This window comes from Mustela lutreola, chromosome 15 (assembly GCF_030435805.1).
Source record: "Mustela lutreola isolate mMusLut2 chromosome 15, mMusLut2.pri, whole genome shotgun sequence".
Classification (NCBI taxonomy): domain Eukaryota; kingdom Metazoa; phylum Chordata; class Mammalia; order Carnivora; family Mustelidae; genus Mustela; species Mustela lutreola.
Window position 1 is genome coordinate 37,835,638 of NC_081304.1, and position 22,666 is coordinate 37,858,303.

General features: G+C 51.6%; 1 protein-coding gene across 8 annotated transcripts; it reads right to left on the reverse strand.

The window, feature by feature from the left end:
- Nucleotides 1–880: 880 nt before the first annotated feature.
- On the reverse strand, nucleotides 881–22,649 carry LIG3 (DNA ligase 3). 8 transcript variants are annotated; one of them, XM_059150101.1, is made up of 20 exons: nucleotides 22,518–22,649; nucleotides 19,717–20,270; nucleotides 16,950–17,093; nucleotides 14,967–15,164; nucleotides 13,834–13,985; nucleotides 12,753–12,919; nucleotides 12,590–12,667; nucleotides 11,953–12,121; nucleotides 10,253–10,408; nucleotides 8,227–8,358; nucleotides 7,588–7,667; nucleotides 6,540–6,627; nucleotides 6,092–6,169; nucleotides 5,654–5,777; nucleotides 4,915–5,057; nucleotides 4,513–4,587; nucleotides 3,942–4,088; nucleotides 3,253–3,460; nucleotides 2,788–2,855; nucleotides 881–1,680 (listed from the first exon to the last, which is right to left on the reverse strand). In XM_059150101.1, the coding sequence occupies exons 2-20, from the start codon at nucleotides 20,264–20,266 to the stop codon at nucleotides 1,447–1,449; spliced, it is 2,991 nt and encodes a 996-aa protein (XP_059006084.1). In that variant the 5' UTR covers nucleotides 20,267–20,270; nucleotides 22,518–22,649; the 3' UTR covers nucleotides 881–1,446. The 8 variants fall into 8 exon arrangements, 6 of the variants coding, with proteins under 6 accessions (XP_059006084.1, XP_059006086.1, XP_059006088.1 ...); XM_059150103.1 differs by having other exon boundaries at nucleotides 22,522–22,638; XM_059150105.1 differs by lacking the exon at nucleotides 22,518–22,649 and adding an exon at nucleotides 22,221–22,315.
- Between the last annotated feature and the right edge of the window lie 17 nt (nucleotides 22,650–22,666).

Sequence of the window (22,666 nt, forward strand, 5' to 3'; positions counted from 1 at the left end):
CTCCCAGTAGAATATTACCTTAGTTAAGCACCCTGGAGGAGGGCCAGGGGAGGTAGTGGTCCTCAATCTTACAGGCCCACTCAAGCGTGTTCCAGAAGTTGAGTCTCATTACCTTAACTCACAGGGGATGGACAAACAAGCCTGACAACCTGTTGATAGTAAGAAAAAAGAGAACAGACTCTAAAGAGTCAGCAGACCTGAACTCCCAGAAGAGACCACCTGAGGAGCCTGTCCCAGCTTGACAGGACTGTGAGCCAGGCCCGTGCTGGCTGCGTCATGTGAGGCAGCCTGAGTTCGTCTGCTCTTGGCAGCAGCCTATGGATTTAGGGGCAGTTATCCCCATGCCTCTGGGAGGGACGGAGGCTCACATGCTCAAGAACTCAGGTGTGAACCAGACCTGGCCCTGCACTGGCCAGCGTGGCCGTTCCTAGCCCCACATAACTGGAAGGCTGAAGTAAAACCAAAACTTGAGTTCCTCAGTTGTGTCAGCTGATGAGCACCTGATAGGTGGCTAAGCGTGCCTTGTTTATTTTGCCCAGGGAAGATCTACAAGGTGTTTCCATTGCCATGAAAAGTTCTACTGAATACACTCCTCTCCACGGAACTGTTTTCCTTTTATTCGAATAAACCAGCCTCGAGTGGCATGGGAGCCTTTCTTGGTAAGGAGACCGTATAGGTTTTGTCCTTGAGTGGGTTTTTTATCTTAAAGACCAGTCTTGTTTCCAAATTTGGGGGAGGCAGAGCCTCCTGGAGTCCTGTGTTTCCCAGAGGAGTAGCTCCAGTAACCTCCCTTTTCTTATAAAGCCCTGTTTTCCTACCTGATCCTGGTTCCCTCCCTTCAAACCAGGACCCACACCCTATAAGAGGAGAACACAGAGACTTAAGTCATAAAATTCATTTTGTTTTGTTTCAAAGGAGGCTACATTCCTGGCAAAAAGGGCCAGGCTGAATACAAGTCTTGCCAAATAAGAACATTTCTGAGAGCAATCTTTTAAATACAACTTTAAAACGAGCCTGCAAGTTAAGGGGCAGGTGGCTGTGCTCTGAGCTTCAACAGCTCAGTGTCACTCCGTGCCTGACCACTAGGGGGCCTACGGGGGAGAAGGGGTGAAGGATGGGGTAACTGAAAGGTCTTTTATTTATAGGAGGAAAAAAAAAAACTTTTAAAAGAAAACAAATACAACCAAACCAGCACCCAGGTCGGAAAGATCTATGTAAACCAGCAGGAGACAGACTTCCCCAGCGGCATCCACAGCCATGAAGTCCTGGCTGGGAAAAGACCATGGCTGGTAGGTACTGCTTGGAGAAGAAAGGCCGTCTCCCCCCACCCCCACCGCCACCCTCCCCCAGGCCCCACCACTGTGTTCTTGCCTTCGCCTGCTGGCCCAGGCCCACCCCCAAATGAAGCAGAACGTGTGCGGCCAAAGGCGAGGGAGGGCTGCAGTTCTAGCAGGGGGCCACCAGCCTTCGTTTCCGGATACAGGCCCAAATCCACTCCGGGGAGACCTGCTGGGCCTCAGGGTTCTTGTCCCTGCTACCCAGCACATGTGTGGCTGAGGCCATGTCAAATTCCTGCACCAGGTCCCCATCGAATGCCACAAAGTAGCGTCTGAGACGGCTGAAGTCTGGTGTGGAGGGTGGCAGGTAGAGCCGCACCCCAGTGAAGATGTCCAGCAGCACCTGCAAATGTGCAGCGGTCAGGCTGGGGCTCCACCCAGCGCAGCACAGGCAGACAGGAAGGTCTGAGAACCAGAGCCAGAGATGGGAGGGAGCCATCTCAGAGCTGACTGGAGGAAAGGACCATGTATCAAAACCCCAGTCCCCCAGCCACTCCAGAGGGCACATATCCTATCCGTCTAGAGGAAAAGGAGGGAGCATGGCTGGGTCCCCACACAGGGGACCTGGAAAAGAGGAGAATGTGTCTACTCAAGCACCACCACCCAGGGGCAGGGCCAGTGGCTCTCAGACTCCGTGACACTGGCTGACGGAGCAGTGCGCAGCACACAGGCAGCTAGACGTGGGGGTTAGGAGCCCTGCTCTGCTGTGGACGGGGGCAGGGGCTTCCGGTAGGGAAAAGATGGGAAAAGTTCCCTACTTCTGCTGGGGACCGGGTGCAGACTCCACTTGGCAATCTCCGATGCTGGCTTTGGCTAGGGGGAGGAGGACTGCTGGGTCCATCACACCGGACAGAGATCCAGTGTTTACCTCTGTACCCTGTGGGCCAGCAGCTCCCCCAGGGCTAAGCCTAACTGCCACGTTCAGGAGCAGCTCAACAGCTGTTTTCAGACCGAAGACAAACGGGGGAGGACAAGAAGGGAAGGGCGTTGCAGGTAGGACGCCAGTCACCTGGCCAGTGCCCCTGACCCGCTCCTCGGGGCGGGGCTGGTTCTGCTTTGGCCCTGAGCACAAACTCACACAGCTGCACTCCACCCAGACCGGCTCTCTCCCTTCTCTTTAATGCAAACTGTGACTCGGGACCTGCAGCCCGCTGGGTGCCTGCAGCCTCTCTCAGTGAGGCCAGGCTGTTCTATCTCCTGCCTGCTGGCACCGCTCTCCTTCCTCTGTGCGGGCTGGCCGGCCGCCTCTGCAAGGTAACGAGAGGGCACAGGGTGGAGTGGCTGTCCCATGGGACAGGCCTGGGGTGGGTGAGCAGCTGCTGCGGGACACAGGGTCTGGCCGCCAGTCCCCATAACACCTTCACTCCTCCCAGTGCCCAAGGGCAGAGGGCTAGGAACACAAAGCTCTGGGCCAGATGGGCCCCTGGGACACTGCCATTCTTCCCCTCACCTTTGCTGGGCACGCGGTCTCATCAGGAGCCTTCCGCTTCTGCCCCACTTTCACAGTCCGCTGGTGGCCTGTGGGAGACAGCCTGCGATGAAAACCAGAGTGGGGAGGAAAGCTGCTACCCCTGAGGTCAGGGCAGCCGAGGGAGAGGTCAGGGCAGCCGAGGGAGAGGCCAGGTCCCGGCTCTGCTGGGAGCTTAGGGGAGCTGGCCAAGGAGGCTCTCGGCAGGTAAGGCCTCTAGCGCAGAGGTGGTTTGTCCCCAGGTCTGACAGGCTCTCCCAGGAGCCGGTCACTCAGTTCTACTGAGCAGATGGAGGGGCCCGTGGCTGGACACAGTACAGGAATGGGTTCCGGGTCTGCAGCAGTGGACAGAGCGAACCACGTGACCTCAGAGCTGCCTGGCGAGACTAGGTCCCCGTCCTCTGAGCTCTGCCCTCACAGCACACTCTTTACCACCCACCCCCTTACCGCCTCTGCTGTTGGGGCTACTCGGCCTTCCTCCTGCCTTCTTGGCACTGGTGGAGGGCTGCTTCGGGGAGGCCCTGGAGGCCTTGTGAGCCGCCGCAGGCCCCAAGGTACCCTGGTTCTCTCCGCTGCTGCCCCCTGTGGTGGAGCTCCCCTCCTCTCCGGCCGCCACCGTAAAGTCCGCTCTCTCCTTGGACAGCTGGTACAGTTCCTGTGGGGGGTGACACCGAATGTCAGGGGCTCTCATCCTCTTCCTAGCTACAGGCCTCTGAAGCAGGTTAGGCCCATGGGGCTGAGGAATAAAGAGAAGAGAGAAATGGCAGGGAATAGAGGCTGGCTTTCTTGGTGCTTTTCTAAATTTTGGCCATTCCTTGGATCATGAGTACAAATCACTGTTCTCTGCCCCCTGGTTCTTAACAGCATCATAGACTATAGCCTGGGACCCAGCCCTGAGCAGCAGGGCAGGAGGCTGAGAACAGCACACTTAGCTCTCTTCTCGGAGGCCCTGGGGCAGGCAGGTCTTCTCCACTGCCCTCTTTGCCCTGTCTTGGTGGATGGCAGTGGGGGGCTGGGTAGAGACATACGGGGGGCGGGGGTGGGGTGGGGAAGAGAACACATGAGCAGGCCAGAGAGCCAGGGTTCTGAGGCTGGGACAGTGAGGTGGACAACACACATGCAATAGACACTGGCACCTTGAGCTGGGGGAGGTTAGTGGCAGATTTCCAGTCCTTATCATCACGGATGCGGGTGCAACGTGGGAATCGGATGGAGATCCCGTCGGCAGTGTGAGCCTCAGACTTGGAGAACTCAGCTCCTGTTATCTCCCACACGGCAGCTTTCTGTCAGGATTCAGTCACTGGTTAAGAAGGACCCCCCGCCCCCGCACCAACCAGCAAGAAGCAATACAGACTAGCACTGGCTAACAGGCTGGAGATGGGTTCTAGTCCCACTGTTGCTGCTGATGCTATGGGACCCAAGGGAGGTTCTGGCTCTCCTTTTGGGCCCCAGTTTCTCAGTGCATGGAAGGAAGTGGCCCAGGTAACTTCCAGAGCAAACCATTTCTGAGTGTCTGGGGGATGGCTGGTGTCATCCTGCCCCTACTAAGGACAATTCCTCAGTGTGGACTGGCGCATCCCTTGGCTGAACAGTCCAGATCCCCATCCTGGGCGGGCTGACAGTGAGGCTGAGATGGCTCTCTGTGGTGCTAGAGAATCTCCAAGCTCCTCCTGCGGGCAGGAGGAGCCCAGGCCCCTTGGCTGGTACCTTTGGGTCTGGGACTATAAAGTCAGGATAGTAGATCTTGTTGATTTTCAGCCAGCTGGGTATCTTGCTGGGATCCTGGAAAAGAAAAGATGCTGTCCTGGGACCTTCCCAAGTCAAAACAAAATTTAAACCCCCCTTTATGAGGAGCTTGTGTGAAGAGGTGACTTCACAGAAAGCTGATCCTCACCCCATGGGATCCTCCCTGCCCTGAGAGGGCATGGCCAGGGGGGCATGCGGGCCAGTTTCCACAAGGTCGGCCCTCAAAGCCTCTAAAGGCCTACGACTGCTACCATGGCCAAGCAGCTGCTCTCCTTTCTGCGGACACAGATAAATGAGAAGCACAACCAGTCTCGGGGACGAGGTCCAGTCCAGGCGTCTGGGCCGAACAGCTCCCTTCCTCACCTTGCTGATCTTCACCATGTCCAGTTCCTTCTGCAGGCGGGCAAGGGTTGCGTCATCATGGCCCCCTGCACACTTGGTGACCGTGCACCACTTCTGGCTGCTTGGGTCATAGCAGCCCATGAGAAAGATGGACATCATGCCACCTGGGGGCGGGAACATGGGTGAGTTAAGTGGTGGATGGAGGGAGCCACTGCCACCAGCCCCACGTGCCCAGTGAGGGGCAGCCTGCTGGAGGGGAAAGACCTGAGCCTTGGCGTCAGAGAGCCGAGCTCACCTCCTAGGCCTACCTCCTGCTAGCTGTACAAGTTTAACCTATACGAGCCCCACTCTCCTTTTCAGTAAACTGGGGCTCATCATGTATAACTTGTTAAGCTCTGGTGAGGAGTAAAAAATTAGAGTCTAGCACACAGTTGACTCCTCAGAGCCCAGCTTTCCTGCCAGTCAGATTTTGAGGTTTTTCCCTGAGGAAAAAGTGGCCAGGCTCCCAGAAACTAGCCGATGATGAGCATCTTTGTGCCAAATAGCATGGGGTATTCCTGCCTGACCTCTCCCTGCCCAAGTCTGTAACTCTCCAGTGTCCCCGCCTAGATGACATGCTGGGTTGGGGCCCTTGATCCCACAGCTGTGGGCACCATAACCGGCCGTGCTGGCAGATCAAGCTGATAAAAAGGCCAGCTACACCTTGAGCGGTGGTGCCTTTCAAAGAAGTACCATCCCAGGGGCTGGGGGCCATCCTGACCTTTGCTCCCTTGCCCATAGAAGGCCCCAAGGACCACCAGGTCAGCTGTGTCAGCCATGGCCCCCTCGTTCAAATAGTCTTTCTTCACTTTCAGCCAGTGCCGCTTTCCAGGCTCATATGTACCCTGAGGGAAGAGCAGGAGAGAGACCTTAAACTAGAATGGAAACTCTAGGAGGGTGGGATTTACCTCTTCATTCGACAGATCGGCTTTACCAGTGCCCAGTCCACTCTGAGCAAGAGCCCTTAGCTGCTGTCCCAGGGAACATCGAACAACGAACCCATCCTCCAGATGTGAAACAGAGCCTGTGAGACCCTGGAAAGGCGGCCCTGCTGCACCCAACCTCAGACCGCCACCGCCCTCTGCTGGCCAGGGCTGGAAAGGCTGGAGGAGGCCGAGAGCCCTTGGGAGAAAGCAAGCACAGGGTGTGAGCAGCTCACCTTTACATCCTTCAGCACCAGCCCTTCCAGCCCCTCTCGGATGACCCGGTTGATCATGTCAGCCAAGTCTGCAGCTTTCTGAGGGTAATAGAGAGACGCTAAGGTTGGTGTGTGAACAGAGAGCACCATGGTGGGAAGGTGGTGGTGGTTCCCTTTTGCACACTAGTAAAGCACCTGCTGCAAATTCCCCAACTTGAACACACGAACAATGGTCTTGCAAAGCAGTTCTCCCAACCAGAAAGTGGCTGCAGCTTTGAGACACAGGGAGCCCAGCTAGGAAGGATGTTTCAGGCCCTGTCCTTGTAGGTGGAGACTAGGAGACAACCTATACATAGCGGCAGCCCCCATGAGAAAATGAGGACTCCTTCTCTCCGTCACATCTGACCAGGGGTTCTCTGCTCTGCTTTCGAACCACCAGGCTGCTGTCTGGGGTGGGGTCTTTACTCACAGTGACTTGCTTCATTTCTGAGAACATGATCCGGTTGGGAATTTCAACCATGTTATCATGAAGAAACTTCCGCCGCTCACACAGAGGCCTAAGGGGGACGAGAGAGCTGAGGTCAGGTCAGGACCCTCCCACCCCATTCAGAGTGTTGAGGAGGGAGGGGCATGACCAACTGCTGCTTCAAGACAGGGTCTGCCGTGGCTCCAAGCCCCCAGCCTCACAGTTCTGCCTGTTGGGATGATAAGGGTTCCCTTGCAACGGACAACCATGAGCTGTCGTACAAAGCCACTTCATCCTTGCAGTGCCTGTTTCTGTCATGGAGCCGCAGAAGAACTGGCCTTTAGCCCAGACCGTCTGGTCCCACATGAAAAATGACTCTCACTCTCATTTTTCATCCATGCAGCCGCCGCCCCACCACTGCTGGCCCCCGAGCCCAAGGCTGGGTGGTTCTCTGGACCGAAGTTCAAGGCCCAACAAGTCTTTCCCCTTCCCCTCCTATTTTCTCCCCGCTCCCCACTCAGTGACGGGGCCAGTGTGGGAGGGCGGGAGCAGGGACATAGGTCTAGGTGTGCAAGAGGCCAATCCTGGTTTCTCATACCCAAGAATCTGCATGCAGTGAAGTCAAGACCGCTAGTTCTCCCTCAGATGGTCCCCACCTCCAGGCCTCTTCTAGTCCCAGCTTCCCAGCCACCTCTCCCAAAACCAAAACCGGGCTAAAAAGCATCTGCCTTATGCCCCCACGGGTGCTGTCTGAAACCCTATAGTGTTCATAGTTTGTTTCTCTCAATAGTCCACTTTGCTAGAGCACAGAAACTTCTGTGAGGATCTCGGTTTCCTCTCTGAATTAAGTGCTCAGGAGATCCAGTCAGCAAAACGGCTCTCAAAGTCAGTGGGGAGTTGAGTGTGTGGCAAGTATGCAACCTCTTGGCTCCCTCCTCCCCAGCTCCTGGGTACAAAGAGGCATATGCTTCAGCCCTGTCCCTTCCCCTCCTTCCTGGCCAATCTGAACCCCCCCCCCCCCAACCCAGGAACCAAAAGCAGATCTCTCTACCTGTCCATCAGGCTGACATCATTGAAGTAGATACAATCAAAAACAAACAGGCAAACATTAGCATCCTGGAAGGCAGCTTTCTGTAAGGGGAAACGAGGTAGTAGATACATGAGGCCCAATATAAGTGGGTATAAAACATGGACCCAGGGGGCTCAGTTGTTAAGTTTCTGCCTTCAGCTCAGATCATGATCCCAGTGTCCTGGGATCGAGCCCCACATCAGGCTCCCTGCTTGGCTGGAAGCCTGCTTTCCCTCTCCCACTCCCCCTGCCTGTGTTCCCTCTCTTGCTGTGTCTCTGTCAAATAAATAAATAAAATCTTTAAAACAAAAAACACGGACCCAGAAAGCAGTGGACAGAACAGTCCTGTATGTGTTCAGAAGTCCCCGGGCCACAAGGGCACTTGGCGGACAGTCCAAAATGGAAACCAAACCAATTCTGAGTTCCCAATACTAGCTCCTTTTATGTAAAAAACAAAAAACATGTCTAAACTCAGGGCTAAATTCAGAAATAGTTCAGAAACAAAGAATAAGCCCCACTCTGAGTGGATTCCCCTCCGCTGAGAGCAAGGGCGCACAAAGATACATGTACATGTGCTCACACCTGCTCATTCCTGCACATTCCTGGGCACCAAGCCAGTACCTTGTGCACTCCAAGAGTCCCAAAGGGCAGCGGTTTGCCTGTCTTTGTGTCGATCAAGAGCACCTCGGAGTCCAGGATCATGCTGTGGCCTCCAGGAAAAGCCTGAGGGATGTAGTCCTTGAAGTGGGCCACCTGGGGGGCAGAAAGGGCACTCAGGTGAGGGAAGAATGGGCGGCCGTGACCTAAAGCTGAGCCAGAAAGCAAAAGCCAGGCCCCAGAACGAACACAAAACACCAATATGTGGAAGCCAAACTCATGTGCAAAACACATCTATGCCTTAGCAGCCACTGAGACGAGAGGAGAGGCGTTTGAGACCCAAGCAGGAAAAGGTCAGCCTGGATGGAACCACTCTGGGCCATGGAGGAGAGCTGGGGGGAAAAAGGAAGAAAGTATGTGGAGGAGGAGGTAGAGGTGGACAAGCATGGAAGGGAGGAATAAACATGGGCAGGCAGACATTTGTGGGGGAGAACAGATGAGCTTTTATAAAAAGATGGATGGAAAGGAGTAAATGAACCCTCTCCGGAGCAGCAAGGAAACAGGAGGGTCTTCTCCGAGTGGGAGCTCAGAACCCACAGCCATCTTCTAAATGAGTAAGAAAGGATGTTTGCAATCGAGAGTCTTTCCCGATACAGGCAGGACCCCAGTCTCAGAGTCCACACAGGGAGTAGTCCCACTGAACCCAGGGTGGCCCCTGCCAAGCGCTGCCAGTGTTGAGTTCCAGAGAGCAGGACTGGGCCTGAGTCCTCCCCTGGGCAGGGCACACAGGCCCTCAAAACCTATGATGCTTGGAGTGGGGACAAGAAAGGCCTGTCCCGCTGTCCTACTTGGCTTCGATCCTCAACCCAGCTCCTTACAAATCACAAGTACAAGAGAGACCCAGGTCAGCTGGTGAGGGAGAGCAGGGCCCAGACTTCTTCCGGGTAACAGAGGGGCCCACTGGGCAGCTCCCCAGGAGCAGTTCCGGGGCACTTTTACTGGGCCCCACGGAAGCCAATGCTTAGCTCTCCTCTGGACATCTGAAATGAAAAGCCCAATGCTCAGAGGTCCAACAGGAAGACAAGGGTGAGGGCAGCACAGGAGTCCCACGACACATCCCCTTCACCCCCAGGGCTCTGAAGAATGGAGTCGGTGCTGGCGCCTGGGTGGCTCAGTGGGTTAAAGCCTCTGCCTTCGGTTCAGGCCATGATCCCAGGGTCCTAGGATGGAGCCATGCATCGGGCACTCTGCTCGGCAGGGAGCCTGCTTCCCTTCCTCTCTCTCTGCCTGCCTCTCTCTCTATTTGTGATCTCTGTCAAATAAATAAAATCTTAAAAAAAAAAAAAAAATGAATGGAGTCAGTCCTAGTAGAGAAGGGGCAGGTAGCACAGGAAGTCCCATTACTCACTAGCTACTGGGGTCAGATGTTCCAGCTGCTTTTCCCTGAGGAAAGTCCAAAGACTCAGAGAGGCCCTGGGTGCTGAGAAGAACTAAGGGGCGAGGTTCTTAATGCCCCTTAAAGGACAGGAGTCTGGGCTCTCATCTGTCCCCGCTGGACTGAGTTTACATCAGAATGTAAGCTTCCAAGTACTTCTGTCCCTTTTTCACTACTGCACACCCATTACCAAAAACAGTGCCTAGCCCAGACTAAACCCTCAATAAAGGTTTATCAAAAAAACTCATGAAGTACAGCCTACCAGCCCTCTGTCCCCGGGAGGTAATTTAGCACTGGGGAGCACACAGGACATGGAAACACAAGACAAGCACTGCAAGTCGCTTGCCAGGTGAGCTCACTGTCCTAGCATCACTGTGGGCAAGGGGAACATCAAGGTCCCCTGGGGCTCTGTGCTGACTAACCCATGCCTGGGCTCTTCGGCTGTCCCCATGGAGCAGCCCTTCATTTTAAGACTCCAAAAACAAATAGATTCCTTCAATGACTACAAAATAAACTCAACTACAGCCCAGAGCTGAAATGACTACAGAACCCCGGCCTTGAGGTTCTTCAGGACAGGAAGAGAAAGCCAGTCCCTGCAGAGGAAGGGACCCATACCTTGTGAGGCAGGACAGGCTTGAGGCTGCGGCTGAAGTAGTTGAAGTGGTCCCCGTTCTTATGCACCTGCACTCGCTCCCCATCGTACTTGATCTCAGAAAACATGCCATTAGGACACTTCTTCATCGCGTGCTCGATGGACTTGCAGGCCTCAGCCTTGGGGTGGGGAAAGAAAAGCCTGGAGACTTACAGGTGCTCTTCAGTGGGAGTTGCTCAGCATGGACAGCCCCAGAGTCCAGGTCCTGGGGCCTGCCGACCAGAGAATAACCTAAGACCAGGCCGCTGAAGAGGCGGGGAATGGACAAGGCTAGGCAGTGCCATATTCGGACTACAGCGTTGCAGCAGCAGACACGGGAGCTGGCTTTTTGAGGACCACTAACGAGGTCTATTTTAGAGCAAATAAAATTCCACTGAAACAGCATTTCATTTTTTTCTCAGTAATTCAGGATCTTGCACGGCCTTGGCTTGCTATTAAATGCATCAGTTATCTTAGCATAGGAGGTGTGTAGAAGGGAGAAGAGGGTGTAGGTGACAGGGAAGCTGGCAGGGTGGCAGCGGTCAGGGATCCCTAAGACAGGACACAGGAGGGCTTCTTCACTTCCCAGCGCCATCCTGACTCAAGCTGACGATGGCCAACCATCTCAGGGGTGGAGGTTGTACACGTCAGGTCATACACATAATTTCGCTGCATCCTTGATGTGCTATCTTACGTCAGAGACATGGATTTCCTTCTATGGATGGGAAAACAGAAGCCTGAAGAGCCTCAGTCCCCACTTAAAGGTATACAGCTCATCTAGGGCAGGAATGACACTCACGGCTGGGCCCAACTCCAAAGTCTGTGTGGCTCAGCACAAAGCTATCTACCCCATGCCACCCTTGGAATAAATGATAGGTTTTAAACCAGACTCCAAGAATTCCTATAAAGGGCAGAAAGGCCACTACTGCGGTGACAGATGTCCCGTCCCCATACTAACTTCTGTCCCCAGGATGGAGATCCTACTACTTTGGGGCTGGCTGTCCCACATTCCGAGCAAGACAGGACACTTCCCTAACCCAAACCCAGAAGCCTAACCACAGGCTGTAGTACATAAAGCCCAGGCAGATCTCATGAAAGTCACTGCGCCCCACTGAGGCAACCCCACGGTTCTCACTGGGCATGGCAGCACTGGTGGAGACCCCCATTACACAGAGGAACCAACGTACAAAGGGAAGCCCAGTTCTGATGAAATGAGCAGAGGCTCAAGATGATCTTGGTCAGACATGATCTTCATTCCTTAAGCTTCCTCTTTCCAGAAGGAAGAGGCCAAGGCGCCTGATCCTAGGAAGCCAGGCTCTGTCGCCACCTCTCAGAGCTACTTCGGGGTAGGTCACAGAAACTTAGGAGTTACTTAACACACCCAGCTGTCTTCAGGAAAGATGACCAGTCAACCACTCTAAGTAGATGCTTCAGAAGGTTTCATAACACATTCACACGAGGAAATGAAAAACCCAGAATGGCTAAGCAACTCATTCAAGATCCTATACCCTGCTGGTGGCCGAGCCAGGCCTCAAGTTTAGACGTCTCTGCTAAACCACACTGTCTTCTCCTTCACCTTTAGAGCCCTGTGGAGATTCACATCTGCACTGTGCCTGGCCCCAATCCTCCAGATCTCACAAGGAAGATCGGAACATCTGGAGTGGGGCCAGAGCAGCAGCCTTACCAGCATGGGCTGCACTGGTGTCATCAGGGAAGCCTGGACGCTCAGAGCTCGTCTCCGGCCTGGCTCCTTCTCCACCTCCTGCTCATTGCGGAGGACCCTCTCCACCACGTCCTGCAGGTTGCGTGAGGCTTTGAAGGCTTCATAGGCATTGGGGTCAAGGGCATCTAACCTGTCAAGGCAGAGAGGAGCAAAGAAACAAAAACCACTGCCTTTGACTTCATTGCTTTAGATAACGGTCAGTTCTCACAGAAAGGAGGGATCTCAGTAAAGTGGGAAAGCTAATGTTCCACTGTCTAAAAGCCTTTTGCAAGGGAAAATGTTTTTGTAAAACTTAGCAATTTTGAGATCCTGGGTCTACGTGGATGCCACCTTAGCAAAGACGGGCTGGAGAGGGCAAGCAATTCAGACAGATTTACTGAATGTATTCTGTACTTTCAGTTCTAACAACTTCGTAAGAAGGTCATCATGACATTTTATACGAGAAAACATAGGCTGAGCTAGGTCCAAGTGATGGGCCACGCAGGAAGGAGCAAGGTAGAATTAGGACTTGAATCCACCTCAGGACTCTGAAGTCCTGACACCAGATGGCAACAAAGGAAGCGAGCAGCTTGGCTGTCAGGGGAGGGCTGGTACTCACACGTGCTTTGCACCCGAGTTCATTTTCAGATCATGTTTGATCAATCTGATGATGCACTTGAGGTCATTGGCTGTACACCTAAGGGTGAGGCACATTCAACTTGGTTTTCCTTCCCCGGTGACTCCCATCTCCCCAAGCCCATCCCCATTGGGCAGCTCCCCACCTGGAGGCGATGTCCTGCAGGGCCTGCTGCTGCTCCTCCTCCCTGGTGAGCCTGGAGAGCCGAAGGAGGAACTCGTCCACCTCCTGGATGGTAAGGAGGCTTTTGGCAGCTGGGGGGAAAGACTTGCTCTGCTCAAAGAAGACTCTGATTGTCTCTGACACGTCGCCCTGTCTCCAAAAACCAAAATGGTTGTAACCCCAGAGTGGCTGAGTATATCCCTCCAGCCCCCAGGACTAAAGATGAACCAGAGATTTTAAACACATACATACTAACTTCTGTCCCCACCACACACATACTAACCTCGTTCTTGGAGAATCTATCCCACCCACAGTTCCTGGAAAGGGCACCTCTATCCACCACAGGATCTGGCCACCTGCCTTCACTGAGGGATGATGCAAGGACTAATTCAGAACTGAGCCAATCTGATTCCTGTTAGAACCTGAACCTAGAGGGACACCTGGGTGGTTCAGGCAATTAAGTGTTCGACTCTTGATTTGGGCTCAGGTCATGATCTCAGGGTTGTGAGACTGAGCCCCCTCTCGGGCTCACATATTGGGCGTGGTGCCTGCTTAAGATTCTTTCCCTCCCTCTGCTCCTCCCCCACAAACCCCCCTTCTCTCTCAAAAAGAAAATATTTTTAAAAAAATAAAGAATTTTAACTAAGAAACAAATATGGTCATCAGATAAAGGGGTAGGGGGAGTACTTGAATAGAAACTTTCCATGAACAACCAAAAGCTGAATGTTATCTATCCCAAGTTATACTAAAAAAAAGCAAGAAATAGTAGGGTCCAGAATGGGAACCCTAGCAGAGACTATGGGAGGTCTGAAATCCAGTCCCTCAAGATCCAGGCTTCTTAGGGCTCTGCAGGAGTATGACTGCAGTCCTCAGAACCTTGTGAAACTGACAGCTGTCGCCTCCCATTCAGCTCTCACCTCACATTCAGCTCTCATAAAGGAAGCTTGCTCAAACAGGTTTCAGTTTCCCAAACAGTATGTGCCCCAACCAGAAAAAAGAGATTTCAGGTGCGTGGCTTGGCAGAACCCCACCTGGAACGCCGCCTACCCTCCCGTTCCTCTGACCTGCTCTAGGTCTCGTGCCATATCATCTGGGTTGCAGTTAAAAATGCGGCTGAAAAGCTTCACAATCTGCTTATCGTTCAAGTTGTAAACACTCTTAATAACACCCGGCAGCAGCAACTTCACTGTTAGGTACACATCACCGTGGAAACCATCTGGAGACAGAAGAATGGAGATCTTCCTGAGAAATGGAGCTTAAACAAATACATATACAAACTCAAGGATCCGAGAGAGAGGTCTACGTCATGGTCTGTGCTGCCAAAACACCCTGTGCGTTTTCGTTACAGTGATAGAGACCATAGCATTTGGTGGCTTGTGGCTCACGTGTCTACCTCCTCTGGCTGAGCTCCCACAGGGCAGGGCCAAACTTCCAGTTCAGCGTCCCCAGTGAGAAGCACATTACAGATGCTCAGTGATGATTTGTCAGATGAATCAAGGAACTGGAAGATTCTATTCCAGCTGTGCACATGGGTCACAAAAATCTGATCAAACATGCAGGACAGTAAACTTTCCTCTTGGTCAAATGCACATGTTTTTCTAGCCTCCTGGGGATAAAGTAAGGACAGAAGAGGAGCGATACCAATGTGCTCTGAGCAGAACTGGTGCACTCATGGGGCCCAATAAAGAAGTAGAAATGCAGAGTTCTCAAGATTAATAGGAATTTCAGTGGGTGCCTGGCTGGCGCAGTTGATAGAGCGTGCAACTCTTGATCTCAGGTTGTATGTTCGAGCCCCCCTTATACAGCCCCACTTACATGGGTATCGAGATTACTTAAAAATGAAAAATATTTAGGACACCTGGGTGTCTCAGTTGGCCAGGCATTTGCCTTTGGCTCGGGTTGTAATCCCAGAGTCCCCAGTCAAGCCCGGATTCAGATTCCCTGCTCAGCGGGGAGTTTGCTTCTCCCTCCCTCCCTCCCCCACCCGAGTGCAAGCTCTTGAGCCCACTCTCTTCCAATAAAACCTCTAAAAAATAATAATAAAAAAAAGAGAAACAAGGAATTTCAAGACGGTATTAACAAAGGATTAAAGCAAGCATGAGGTCCCGTGCAACTGTACGATTCACACGGCAATGAAACCAGCCATGGCTCTGAGCTCTTCAGAGGAAAGGCCCATCCAGGATGTTCTAGGTCCCACCTCCTGCTGAACCTTTCCGAAGAAAGTCCTGGATGATCTGGGTCTTCGTGTTGTAGCTAGGATTCTCAGCCACCATGGCACACAACTTCCGAAACTCTCGTAGCAGACAATCCTTGTGCTTGGGGTCACATCTGCTTGAGGACAGACTTGCCTTAGGGGGAGGGCTTGCGCGGGCTGCCCCAGAGTTGTCGGGCTTGGCTGTTGGAGAGAGAAGCAACAGGGATGATTCCTTGTTGAGACGGAAGAAAGGGAAACTAGGAAGCACTCTGCTGGCACTCTATATGGAGCTGCCCTGCAGCGCCCAAATTAGCCCTGTGGGGTGGAGAACCTCATGCCCATCTCACGAAGAGGGCAACAGGCCTCACAGCAGTTAACGGTAAAGAGACAATGGCTTCGCACTAGTATGGAGGCCCAGCTGCTGCGCATTTCTTTACTCAAGCACCGCACAGAACAAGCGAACCTCAGAGCAATGGTAAAGCTGCAGAAAAGTGGGGATGAGGACGGAAGAAGAAACAAAGGGCCATGTTAGTTGGAGGGAGACTGACGCAGACTGACAGGCTGGAAGGAGCCTTAAAGATGACCTGGTTCCATCTCTTCTATGAGGAGCCCATGGCCTGAGAGAAGGCATGCCCGAGCCCTTGCCGCTCCCACCCACCCATCCCTGCTTCTCAGTGCCAAAATAAAAGGTATCAGCAAGCAAGACTTTCCTCCAGACACCCCCAAATTAATGCACAACTCTTGAGTGATCCTCTCTCCCCTCTTTTACAAGCACATTTCATTCTGCAAGCTTGCAAGAGAGCCATTAGCAAGCAGGCTGCTGATGTAAGCTTCCTCTTGTCTGGGGTCTGTAAATTCTAAATCCATCCTCATCTCTGACCTGGCCTCTGAAGAGGATTTCAGGGGACAAAATTCCAAAGCGTCAATGCTGAGCAGGTTGCAAGACTTTAGAATGCCCCACTTCTCTCAGCTCCTCCCCAATTTCCCTCCCTGGGACCCAGGTCCATCCAGGAATGTGCTGTCCTTATTGCCACCCAGACCCCTCTGTATTTCTGGCTTTGGCCTACCGCCAAACAAAAAACAAACCTCGGAGTTTTAAAATAAGAAAATCCCACAGATCAAGGCAATTTTTGCAATCTTCTCTCCAGCAGTCCTCGTGCAAATACTGTAGGGTAAAGGAGGCAGCAACTACTGTTCCCCCTTCAGATGACGCCGCAGAGGCTCGAAGGGAAAGCCACCTGCCCCCTTGAACAAGCGGTCACGTGACAGCCCTGGGCCCAGAACCCAGGTCTCCCGACTTCAAGTCTGTGCTTCTTTCACTCACTTAAAGCTACCTCTCTGAGCAACTTCTGAGTCCATGTGTTTGCCTTTACTTTCTTCACCTGAGTCAGTCACAAGAATGTCTCCAAATAAGGGCACCAGGGTGCAGGGTAAAAAAGCACAGGTGTTGGAGAGTTAAGCAGACCTCATCATCAATACTAACTCCATAATGAACCAGACACCAGCTTTCTCATTTGTCAGATGGGCCCCATAAAAGTACTTCCCAAGGTTACCTGCAGAACAGACGAAGCTACAAAGTAAAAGCCCCTTCCCAATGCTACCTATTACGTAAGGCCATGCAGGACATCTTCCACACTCTCATCTTTGGTTTGGGCAAGGTTAGGGATGCGATTTCTCAAAATCCTTTTATCACCAAAATACAAGGAAGTTATAGGGCAGGTTATAATCATCTCCATCTGACCCAGGTGACTACTTCAAGGGGGAAAAAGTCTTGAAAACACAAACATCTTTTGGCTGCAACAGAGATTAATGTACTTTAAAAAATGCCAGTGGAATGCTGAAAATAAGCCATTACCTTCTTCTGCTCAGAGGGAAGCGAATTATGCATGAGGCGATAGGTAGCACAGAATTTTCACTCAACCAGAATCCCAAATAGGATTCCAAATTAAAAGGACTCTAACAGCTAAAGTATCTTTAATCTCTCACCTGAAAAACCAGAAAATTTCCGGGGATTGCTATTGGTGACGAGTGAGGCACCTTTCACTGGAGAGGTCACCTGGCCAGTGGCTGTCAGCTTAGCCTGGACGACGGCTTTCTTCTTTGGTGTGCCTGTGGCCTTAGAAGACAGATCTGTAGGACCCACCCCCAGAAAAAGTAGGTTTCAGTGAAAGATCTCTGAGAAAAGCTTCCAAAGAATTTTAACGACTGTTCTTAACAGCCTTGCTGGGAAAGTTACTAACATGACATTACTCCAAGGTTGGTTGTGGACTGGCTGTACTTCTTGAGTGGACTAAGAGAGTCCTGGGTGGGGGGTAGTGTTCGGGGGACAAAAGACCCCATTACTCTTTAACTATTAGTAACTTATATTTTCATCAGCCCTCTCCACCTCTTATCCCATATATGATGATCTCCAGATCTGGGTAGAATCAGAACCCACCTTTCCAGAGATAAAACCTGGGGACCTCAGCTCCAATTTATAGCCCCAATTTATAGATGAACAAAAAAGTGAAATGAAGATGGAGAACAGAGCATGTGAGATTGGCACGGGCATGGAAAGTCCCAGCTGCTGTGTTTTTTGAGCTGTGTGAGTTTGACTCTACCTTGTTTTCCTCTTCCTCTGAAGATTAGTCAGAAGTGCCAAAAACTAGAGCCAATGGCCAAGTCAGGGCACGGCAGGATGAGGAACTTGAGAAAGAAGTATATGCAAAGTAGCTTTCTCTCCTCGAAGTCTTTTCTCCTCTCAAAGAACAACGATACGCAGGTGTCCATTTTTACAGCCACTGCCACAGTCCTCCCACAGTGACCAGAACTATACTTAATTGAAGATATGAATATTACTTTAAAGATGAGCACATGGAAGGTCATAAAGGACTAATTGGATTTGGAAGTATTGGTGTAAGATTTCTAAAATACACACACATGAATATGTATGTATATGTGTGCATATATATGTATCTCAGTATATGCACGTGTTTGTGTGTAAATATCTATTTTTCCAGTTCTGTCTGCTTAATGGTCTAAAGGCAAAGATAACCTCATGGCAACAAGGATACACAGCATCTAGATTTTGGTCTCTAAAGCCATTCCCCCACTAAGAGGAACCAGCATTCTTCAGAGAAACGGGCCGGTTCCAGAGCTGTGGAAGGATACATATAAGGTAAGCCTAAGAGGGGCACCTGGCTGGCTCAGCCAGTGGAGTACATGACTCTTGATCTTGGGATTGTGAGTTCAAGTTTCACAATGGGTGTAGAGATTACTTAAAATCTTAAAAAAAAAAAAAAAAGTAAGGTAAGCTTAAGAGCATACTATTATGCTATAAAGTAAAAAAATACTTTAAAACACTAAAAAAAAAGAGCCAGGCATCCAGGACACAGAAACCGGATCAAAGGGTTTCCCATGTGGCCCAATATGGGACAATTAAGTAAGGAAATAATAAAATACAGTAAAATTATAAGCACAGAAAAAAGTAATCTGTGAATCCATATGATAATAAATTGAAATATAAGAGGGGGTGATGGTAGGAACTCTATTCTTCAAAAATATCAATGTGATGAGAGAAAAACTATGGAAAAGTTCTGGATTAAAGGAGGCCAAAGAGGGGCGCCTGGGTGGCTCAGTGGGTTAAAGCCTCTGCCTTCAGCTCAGGTCAGGATCTCAGGGTTCTGGGATCAAGCCCCGCATCGGGCTCTCTGCTCATCAGGGAGCCTGCTTCCCCCTCTCTCTCTGCCTGCCTCTCTGCCTACCTGTGATCTCTGTCAAATAAATAAATAAAATCTTTAAAAAAAAAAATAAAAATAAAGGAGGCCAAAGAGACAACAAAATGTGATACCTGATCCCAGAGTGGGATTCTACTGTGAAGGGGAAAAAAGCTACAAAGATACTGTTTGACTAATAGACAAAACTGGAATACAAATTGTGCGTTAAAGTATTACATAAAGGATCAATTTATCAGAGTTGATTACTGTATTATGGTCACAAGAGAGAATATTCCTGTTCCTAAGATACATGCACTGAAGGGGTGCTTGGGTGACTCAGTGGGTTAAAGTGTCTGCCTTCAGCTCAGGTCATGATCCCAGGGTCCTGGGATCGAGCCACACCATCAGGCTCTCTGCTCAGCAGGGAACCTGCTTCCCCTCCTCTCTGCCTACTTATGATCTCTGTCAAATAAATAAATAAAATCTTAACAAAAAAAAGATATATGCACCAAAATATTTAAAGGCAAAAGCCAAAATATGTGCAACATACTCTAAAATAGTTCAGGAAAAAAACAAGCTATGCACGTGTGGAAAGAGGAACAGTGCACGTAGGAACACAAATGATAATGCAAAGAGAACAAATATTAACAGGTATGTCTTAGATAAAAGCTTATGAGCTTTTTTCTTTTTTTATTCTCACAACTTTTCTTTTTTTTTTTTTTTTTTTTTTTTTTTTTTTTTTTTAACGATTTTATTTATTTATTTGAGAGAGAGACAGTGAGAGAGAGCATGAGTGAGGAGAAGGTCAGAGAGAGAAGCAGACTCCCCGTGGAGCTGGGAGCCCGATGCGGGACTCGATCCCGGCACTCCGGGATCATGACCTGAGCCAAAGGCAGTCGTCCAACCAACTGAGCCACCCAAGTGTCCCTTCTCACAACTTTTCTGAGTTTGAAATTCTTTCCAAAAAAATTAAAAAAGGAAAGAAAGAAAAAAAATGGGACTCTACTACCCTTTTTTCTCAGCACCATTACCCTGGAAAGGCAGTGGTCCCCACCCACCTGCAATGTGCTGGCTTATCTGTTCCTTCTCATTGTCTTCCAGCTCTTCCCAGCCTTCCAGCTCTGTGAGGTCCTCAATTTTTTTTGTGGTGGCCCGAGCCCGCTCCAGTTTCTCAAACATGCATTTAATGTGATACCACTCTTTCATATCGCCCCCGGACTCTGAGAAGGGATTGGGCACCACTTTGCCGATCCTGCATACCCCCTTCACAATCTTTTCCTTGCACTTTTTGCAGCCGGCTGTGCCACGCTTGGCATAGTCCACACAGAACCGTTGCTCGGCCATCTCACAGGGGCCACTGCAGAGTCCCACATGCGCCCCTGGCAAGAAAACAAGGCAGGTGGCACGTGGTCTTAGATGGCCTTCCTGGAATGACAGAGCAGGCTTTCTTCTCTGCAGGAGGCAGGGCCCATCAAGCAGATCTGTTTCTAACCAATGGCTGAATTGTCTTCTGTCAGGCCAGTGATATTGCTCTCGGAACAGGCTCAGTTCTTTTCGCCCCAGTGCGCGGAGGGCTGATGGGAAGAGGATCTTGAAAGTCAAAGTCATACAGCTGCATGAAAGTGTAAGACACAAGAAGAGTGAGATATAAATGAGGAACTAGGCTACTACATCCCCAAAGCCCACAGCCCTCCTACAGTCCATGCTGACTAACCAAACATTTCCCAAAGCATTAGATTTATTGCATACAGGATGAACAAAAGGAAAGTTCAGTTTGCAGAAGTGGGTTCAAATATCTAATGTACACATGTACATCTAGTAAATCACAATCAAGAGAATCAAATCCAAACAACATAAAAAAGCTTTTCTCAGGCCATCAGCAATACCTGATACTTTTAATGGATGATGTCTGTTAAATATTGCAAGATCCTGAAGTTTCTTTCTAGTCACCAAGGAAAATTACATGATGTTTGTGAGGTTTTTAACGTAAAGTAGAACATATATGCCACCCTCAGAAAATAATTAAGTCACTATACCAATCTATGATGTAATCAGATGACCCATTTTGAGAGGCAATTAAATGGAATCTAGAACCAGAATGCCTGGGTTCATATTGTAGCTCATTAGCTGTGTGACCTTGGTAGGTTACTTAACCTAACCTCTCCCTCCCTCAATTTCTTCAACTGTCAAAATGTGGATAACAAAACTACCTAACTTGTCACTCTAAGAGTAAAGCCCTTAGAAAAGAGCTGGGCAGGGGCGCCTGGGGGGCTCACTGGGTTGAGCCTCTGCCTTCGGCTCAGGTCATGGTCCCAGAGTCCTGGGATCAAGCCCCGCATCGGGCTCTCTGCTCAGTGGGGAGCCTGCTTTCCTTCCTCTCTCTCTGCCTACTTGTGATCTCTGTCAAATAAATAAAAATCTTTTAAGAGCTGGGCATAGAGCACAAGTTCAGGACACATTAGCTCTTATGACCATCAGTAAAGCAGTTATCCTTCAAGCAGAGGCTCCCTATGGGCAATCAGCCTGTTCATAATGTACTTGAATCAGGGAATGCTGAAGCAACTGGACAGCAAGAATCAAAGGAACTGATAAATCACCCCAAATGAAAGCAGGGATCATGTCCACACGGTATCCTCCAGACCTTTTTATATTCATGTTTTCCAAAGTATTTTTATTGTTCTAATTTTAAATATACTGGAAATTATTTCCAACCTGCACACGCTTTGTAGTGGAAGTCCTTATTGGTTTATAACGACAAGCCCGCTTTACTTCCCGTAGTGGGAAGCAGGTGGATGGGAATCGGGTTTGGGAGTGCGGACGGTGACTTTCCAGTTTAGGGACTGTTAATTTCTGAGAACTCGGTTCTCGGGTTTCTCATTTCTAAATAGGAAAATAACACCTACTTCACGGGATGACTGGGAAAATTAGAATGAGCCCATGGAAAGACTGGGGGATGGGTGGGCTCTGAACTCCCTGAAAATGTACACAAAATGCACGTATTCATAAATGTACATTTTGCTGGAGAGACGGTGTATAACCCCGAGAAGTTCAAGAACTACAGTGGTGCGGTATGTGAGTCCGGCAGGTCCATCAGAGGAGCTCAGAACGAATTCGGCTTCCACACGGTCCTCAGGAGAGCGTTTGGGTAGCGTGCCCCCCTCCCCTCCACCGGCCCGAGGTCCGAGGCCCAGGCCGACCTGGGCCACGAGGAGGCACCGTGAGGCTCGGAGCAAGCCCGTCCGCCCCGCGCCGCCCGCCCACCCCCACCCCCCACAGCGTCCGCGGCGCAGCGTTCCCTCCAAGGTGGTCGAGCACGAAACCGCTGCGGCCCCAACGCAGCCCGGGTGGGAAGCGAGCGCCCCGCAGCCACAGTTCCCGGGGCGGGGGGGGGGCGGGCTTCCCCGACGCCTTCCGGGAGCGAGCAGGGGCTACCGGCCGGCGCGGACGCGCGCAGGAGGCGGGGAAGCGAGTTCCTCGGTTCCGGCGGGCCGGGGGCGCAAGGACACAGCTCGGGGCGGGGGAAGGGGCCGCGACGGACGGAGAAAGGCTCCAAAGCTCGCACCAGGGAGCATCGGCTTCGGGCGTGCAGACCCGGGCCGGCTAGAGCGGCCCCACAGGGGCCCCGGGGACCCTCCCACTCGCGGAGCCGCGGAGGTCCCGGGGAGCTACGGCCCAACCCCCGTGGGCTCCCGGGGGGCAGCCACGTCACGGAGGGTGTGCCCCGGGGCTCGGCGGGAGGGCGGGGGAGGAGTCGAGGGGGCCGGTTCCCAGGCCGCGCCGAGCCCCGGACCCCCGGGACGCCAGGCCGCCGCCCTCCCGGTTGTCTGGGCCCGCCGCGCCCGCCGCGCCCGCCCCTCACCTGCCTTCCCAGCTCAGGCGCACACCGCAGGCCTCACACTCGGCGCCCACAGGCCGCACGCCACCACGACGGTTGTAGCGCCTGTCTCTTTAAATCCGGGTCCTAGAGCCGGCCGCAGCGCGCAGGCGCAGAGGTCCAGGCCTAAGCGC